The 7,112-nt window shown below is 41.0% G+C and overlaps 1 protein-coding gene across 1 annotated transcript in view; it reads left to right on the top strand.

Moving 5' to 3' along the window:
• Window positions 1-4,782, top strand: part of NUDT7 (nudix hydrolase 7) — an 8,014-nt gene extending 3,232 nt beyond the window's left edge. The window contains exons 3-4 of the mRNA XM_087729429.1: window positions 2,425-2,583; window positions 4,214-4,782. Coding sequence (XP_087585555.1) covers window positions 2,425-2,583; window positions 4,214-4,588 — 534 coding nt within the window. The 3' untranslated portion in view covers window positions 4,589-4,782. The remainder of the gene's footprint in view (window positions 1-2,424; window positions 2,584-4,213) is intronic.
• Window positions 4,783-7,112: the final 2,330 nt, after the last annotated feature.

Genomic DNA, 7,112 nt, shown 5'->3' with positions numbered 1-7,112 from the left:
TTTCCTTGGTTCAGCCAGTCAGTCATCAAGCGAATTCTGCCCCATTTTACGATCTTTTTTTGCCACAGTTGTTAAGTGAAACACTGCAGTTATTAAGTTTGTAATAACTGAATCTAGTTCCACCATTGACTTTGCTTGTCAGAAGGTCGCAAAAGAGGATCACATGACCCCAGGATACGGCGACTATCATAAATATGAGTTGGTTGCTAAGTGTCTGAATTTTGATCACATAACCATGGGGATGCTGCAACAGTCGTAAGTGTGAAAAATGACCATCACTTACTTTGTTGAGTGCTGTTTTAGCTTCAAACAGTCATTAAATGAACTGGTATAAGTCAAGGTCTACCTATACTTAAGCCTACCTTAAGTTTTCACTTTTCCTTTTACATCACAATCTCTTCTGTTTTTCTCTACTAATAATCAGCCCATCCAATATAGCACTGACTTTTTTTCTTACAGCCATTAATTAAAATTTTGATGCAATAAATTTAAAAGTTGGAATACCTGAGGACAGGGTAATGTTTGCATCTTGATTTCCCTTGGGCCTCTTTCATCTGTCACCAGCAGCCCAAATAGCAAGAGACTTCAGCAGTAGCCCAGGTAAAGATGTTAAATGTGTTTGCTAAAGCAAGTTGCTTCCTTAAATCTCCATGAGCTGGAAGAATAGCTTAATTTTCTGAAGGTCAAGAGGGGAAAAAATCACTTTTCTCTATCTTTCTTTTTTTATAATAATTCTGGTCTGTTTTGTTATATTTTTAATGCTTTGTAACTAACCTGAATCAGAGATAGTTTGGTCTAAGTCAATGATGGCTAACCTTTTCTGGACTGAGTGCCTAAAGCGCCTGAACCCCCCAAATGCAGTGCATATGTGCCCCCCATGCATGCGCCCCACCTCCTGTGCATGTGTGTGCCCCATGCCCCCCAATCGTGTGCACGGCCCCTGCATGCCCCACACGCATGAGCACATGGGCCTGCGCACCTGCGCAGCAGAGAACCAAATATCAGCTGGCCAGGCATTCATGCATGTGCAGCGGAGCTGAACTGGGGCATGCATGTGCAGCGGAGCTGAACTGGGGCAACAACTGGTGTGCCATCAGAGCGGGCGCTGCTTTCAATGTCTGGCATGCGTGTCATAGGTTTGCCATCACGGGTCTAAGTAGTTAAGGGTGTAGTGAACAGGAATCAAGACTGAACAAATGCAAGCAGACAGGCACATTCACACATGTACCTCTATGCCTACCTGACATAGTACTGTATATGAATAAAGCGATTAAATAAATACTAATTCTCTGTTCAGATTATTCTTTCTAATGTATCCACATCTTTCAGAAACATTTCTGCTGAATTATATGGGTGTAGTAAATAGGATTTTTCTCATGCTTTTGGGCTAATGTATTTTATTGAAAATAATCTTAGGAAAGATTTCATCTTTCAAGATGCAGGTGCTTTAAAAATTACTTGCTGATTTCTTATTTTCTTCTATTTTTCCCATACCTTTTTTTAGTTGATCATCTTAGTTTTGGTTGGCACATGCACATATTGTGCATGTTTAGCATTAAAACATTGTTTTGCAATGTGAAACCACTTATGCCCCACACCCAGTTGTTATCTCACAATAACTCCTTTAGGATTATTCAATAACTCCTTTAGGATTACTGGATTATTCAAAACCAATACCATCAATTATAGGAAAAGTTATGAAAGCCTGTCTTGTTCACGTCTGTACTTGCTAAGTTCCTATGTTGATGATATTGATTTTGAATAAAAATGGCAATAGACACAAAGATCAAGAGACTGCAAAGAACAATTGACCTAATATTTGGATCCTGGTTTTCCCTGTGTGACATTTGACATTTGAGGTTATATTTTAAATGGAAATGAGTGCTAGAAAAACTCACAGGATTTATGCATACCAATTGCTAAATTGGAGTACAGTTCTTTGAACCCATCGATTTCAGTGACTCTTAAGTTTGACTAGTTCTTGATCTAAGATAGGATTTTATACATGCAGCTATTCTTAAACTAGCTGCCAGGATTCCAATGGATGCCCTAATTATACCATCAGTCTCGAGCCAAGCTTCAAAAGAAATCCAGTTATTTATTAGGAGCAACATGTTGGCACATACCCAAGTGAAGCCAACTCTGACCCCATGTAATTTACAACCAAATTATGACCCTGTTTCCCTCCTCCCTCAGGATGTGTCATAAATCACATTCTCCAATAGAGCACTTTTGCAGGCTGTAGAGATCACACCCCTCCGGCTGCTGCATGTGACCTGGGATAATAATAATTACACGTCAAACAATAACAGGTGCTTATCCTAGGTCCTTACAAAAGACTTGTTAGGTGAATCAAAATGCCAAAACTTAGTCTAAACATCTGATGGACTTATGCAACCAACAGTGTTAATGTTCTAATTCCAGTTGAGAAGAGATCCCGGAGAAGTTTGTTTTCCAGGAGGTAGAAATGACCCAACAGACACAGATGAAATTGCCACGGCTCTTCGAGAAGCTAAAGAAGAAGTGGGACTTCTTCCTGAACAGGTTGAAGTCATCTGTAGACTTGTTCCTGGAATAGATAAAGTAGGTACTGTTTGTCTGAAATATTTAAAAAAGCTGTAATTTGTGCTGAATGGGCCTTAAAAAGGAATACAACAAATTCACAGAGGATAATACTGTCAGCAGCCACTAATTCAAATGACAATAGACTTAATCCTTTGTATTGATAGTGTTGACATGGTCTATATCCGTGATGGTGAACCTATGGCATGCATGTTCAAAGTGGCACGTGGAGCCATGTCGCCCGTTCCTCTTCCGGGTTTCTGGTGCGCATGCTCACACTATGATCAGCTGTCCTTTGCAAGTGTGGGAGTGCCAGAAACCGGAAGAACTGGTCTTCTGGTTTCCATTTTGCGCATGTGTGCCGACCTGTTGATCATCACATGCACATGCACGCCAGTAACCGGAAGAAAAGCTGGCTGGTGCACATGCACACGCTGTAAACCGGATGTTCATTTCTAGTATAATATTTATGGGTATGCCCACTGGGCAGCTTCTCTTCTGGGTCACGTCCCCAACGAGCATGCGCGCAGGTGCTTGAGCACTCCCTTTTTAGCGTCAAAAAGCTTCACCACCGCTAGTCTATATGTCCTTTAGTGGCTTAAGAGTCAAATATTTAAACTCTGGCTTCCATCAATTCCAAAACCAGTCTACATTAAAAATTGCTGGGAAACCTTGCTCATGTCCTTTATCAATGCAATGGACACGATCAGGTCCTTCTGAGTAGTAGCATCTGTGGTATTAACCTGCTGCTTGAGGGAACCATAGGTGTCCTCCCACAGGCTGCCTTCTTTAAAGTAAGAACTGGAAATCCTGTGTTAATCCAGGAACAAACTTTTTAGATAATCTGTTACGTAAGGTACTTTTAAAGGATTAACTCTCTTTTAAATTTCATACTTACCATTTTTAAGGAATACAGATAGTTTCTCCCCATTACAGTTGTAAGTTGTGAAAGTAGTAAAGGACTCATCATGTGGTCCACCTGGTTTAACCATTTTTTGTGACAGTTGTTAAACAAGTCACCAGGATTGCTAAATGAATCGGCAGTTTTTAAGCAATCATTATGGGGTATTTCACTGAATATTGCAAGCCGATGCCTGTGAAAACATCATGAATCGGAGTCACGTGATGACAGGACACTGCAAATAGCCATAAATGTGCGCCATTTGCTGAGCACCCAAAATGCAGCCACATGCCTGGGAGGGCAACCATTGGAGCTTTGGAATGAGATCAGAAGTACATTTTTTTGACTGTTCCACCGCGGCACAACGCGCCTTTAAAAACGGAGACTATTTTGTTCACATTCAGTAAGACCCTGGATCCCCCCCCCCTCAAATTTATTTAGTAATTTGACTAAAGCGAATTGAAAGAATACTTGATTCAGTGGTGAAATTCACTTTTTTAAACTACCAGTTCTATGGGCGTGGCTTGGTGGGTGTGGTGTCGTTTTGTGGGCGTGGCAGGGGAAGGATACTGCAAAACCTCCATTCCCACCTCACTCGGGCCAGCCATAGGTGGCATTTGCCGGTTCTCCAAACTACTCAAAATTTCCGCTACCGGTTCTCTGGAACCTGTCACAACCTGCTGGATTTCATCCCTGACTTGGTTAGAAATGTTAAAAGTTTAACTATAACTTTACTTCTCTCCCCTTTAGACTCATTCTGTCGTAACTCCAGTTGTAGCCTTCATAGAAGACACTTTTCAAGCCCAACCAAATCCAGAAGAAGTCAGTCACGTGTTCTCTGTACCGCTAGAGTATTTTATACGCCCTGCGAAACACAGCATTGTACCTGTGGAAACACAAAAGGGATACCCTCCATTTGTGTTACATTCCTTTGAATACAACGACCCAGAGCATCAGATGTTATTTAACGTGTGGGGACTCACTGCCCGTTTTGCAATCTTTGTTGCTGTTGCAATTTACGGGGAGAAACCGACATTTGAAGTTGAATTTGACCTTGATAATTTGAATTCTTTAGCTGAGAAAACCTTTATGATGCACTACCATAGCATAAAAAGCAAACTTTGACAGGTAACATTGTCATTTCCCCCCCCCCCATGTAATTGAAACGCTTAAAACTATGATTCATGTCTTAGCTGAAATAATTTGGTTAATTTATATTTATAAATCATGTTGGAAGCGTATAATTGCAGGAATCTGTTTGTGCCACATTCAGCTGTGATAGGGTGGTATTTAATTAAAATTTTAAAATGTAATGATCATTTTGGGCCCAAGTCTCTAATGCTTGGCACTTTCCCCCCCGTCTAAATCTAAATGCCAATAGAGATGATATGGGAGAGACTGCTAAGGTAAATAAATCTTTATAGGTTTTACGAATGCAAATCTTTTTGCACATTTTATACAAATAAAATGCACTTCTACTAGATTTTAAAAAAATATTCTCCTGTGTCTATATACCTACTGGGCTCTTTAATAGATCACTATAGGGTAACAAGGTAGTTATATATGAGGACCCAGATTGTCGGGGGCAATATGCTAACTCTGTAAACCACTTATAGAGGGCTGTAAAGTACTTTGAAGCGGTATATGTGTCCAAGTGCTATTGCTATTTTTGAGAAACAGAACTGTCATATGCACAATTTGAGTTGTGCTTCAGGCAGAAGCCTCTTGGTGGAGTTCAACTACTCACTTTTTAGGTATGTATGGCCTGGCATTAGGCACCCTTTTCTCTTAAAGCATCGCAGTCGTAATTGTTCTATATTTTTCATAGTGAGATTGGAATCATAACTGAAGGATGCGGTATATTCCTCACAAGAGAAGCTACTATAGAACCCATTCAGTTTCAGTTTGGATTGCAATTTTAATATAGTTAGTCCGTGTATAATTGACAGACTGGATTTTATCATAGATTTTAGTTGTTTATTATTTTATATTCTCCTTCCTCCTCCTAGCATATTCCCGCAGGTCCACTTTTCGGATCATGGAATGCCACTTTGCATCTGCATCCCCTGTGCACAGGCCCATGGCATTATTTGTTTATTTTATACTATAATTTTTAATTGTAAATTTACTGAGTGTTTTTACTTCTTCTGGTCTCTGGTCTGTGACTGTAATAATAGTAAACTGAAACTACTCCAGAACCAGCATTTCTGCAAATTAAGTCCAGAAGCAGATGCTTCTTGGTTATGGCTCTGATATTATAGAACTGCCAGATTTTTTTTAAAAAATTTTTTCCTGGAAGTAATAAGTAGTTTGGCTACTTTTATGGATTTTATTTAGATATCGTTTAACATGAGATTGTTGCCTTCTCTTGCATTTTTCTGCTAGCTCTTTTTCAATTCAGAGGTTCAGCTTCTTTTCCTTCATCTAAAACTTTATACCCATTCACGGTTGAAAAGCAGCTGTTCCTGATACTTTAGGACTGGCACTTGAATGGTGGTGACGTTTTAAAATCCTGGGGCTTTTGGGTAGCCTTGTTTGTCTACCAAATAAATTCAAAGCACCTTCCCTTCTAGTTTTCTTAAAGCTGGGGCTAAGGAAGAATTTTGTGGCAGGTTAGACTAAGTTCAGCCTACCTAAGGTAAAGGTAAAGGTTCCCCTTGCACATATTTGTTAGTTGTTCCCGACTCTAGGGGGCAGTATTCATCTCCATTTCAAAGCCGAAGAGCCAGTGTTGTCCGAAGACATCTCTGTGGTCATGTGGTCAGCATGACTAAACACCAAAGGCGCACAGAACACTGTTACTTTCCCTCCAAAGTGGTTCCTATTTTTCTACTTGCATTTTTTATGTGCTTTCGAACTGCTAGGTTGGTAGAAGCTGGGATAAGTAACAAGAGTTCACTCCGTTATGCGGTGCTAGGGATTCAAACCGCCGAACTGCCGGCCTTTCTCATCAATAAGCTCAACATCTTAGCCACTGAGCCATCATGTTCCTTACTATCTAGTAGTAGACTATCTTAAGCAAAGTTTACAGACTTACAGAGTCTGCCAGTAAGATTTAAACTACTTCTGGCTGTAAAATCACAATTTATCCTAACATTCTGATGACTTCACAAGAACTTAGAGATGGACAAGGTCTCAAGTCCAACCTTTTTTGCAAGAGTATTGTTGCAAATGTACATCAGCTTCCTTAACTCCACCTGCACCCTTTCTCCATCCTATTTTTCCAACTACAGTTGGTTTGGTTGGGATCGATCCCTGCCCTCCAGTCAACACAAACTGCGACCGATCTGACAGGTAGGAGGAGAACCACCATAAAATGGTGCCCCCCACTCCCAACCCCCCGAGTCGTCGCAGTAGGATACCATGGTCGATGGTATCGAAAGCCGCTGAGAGGTCTAATAGGACCAGGACAGGGGAGCAGCACCTGTCCCGGGCCCGCCAGAGATCATCTGCCAACGCGACCAATGCCATCTCTGTGCTGTATCCGGGCCTGAAACCCGACTGAAACGGATTCAGGTAGACAGCTTCATCCAGGTACTGGGGAAGCTGACGTGCTACTGCACTCTCAACAACCTTCGCTACAAAGCGAAGATGTCAGCGTTCCAAGTATCATGCAGAATTAAATCAGAGTCCAAGGCAAAACGATCCT

The sequence above is a fragment of the Thamnophis sirtalis genome, unplaced genomic scaffold (genome assembly GCF_051295495.1).
Source record: "Thamnophis sirtalis isolate CommonGarterSnake01/CBP01778 unplaced genomic scaffold, rThaSir2_p1.2 scaffold_14, whole genome shotgun sequence".
NCBI classification, from domain to species: Eukaryota; Metazoa; Chordata; class Lepidosauria; order Squamata; family Natricidae; genus Thamnophis; species Thamnophis sirtalis.
The sequence above is the reverse complement of the archived record's forward strand: the minus strand, read 5'-3'. Positions and strand labels throughout refer to the sequence as shown.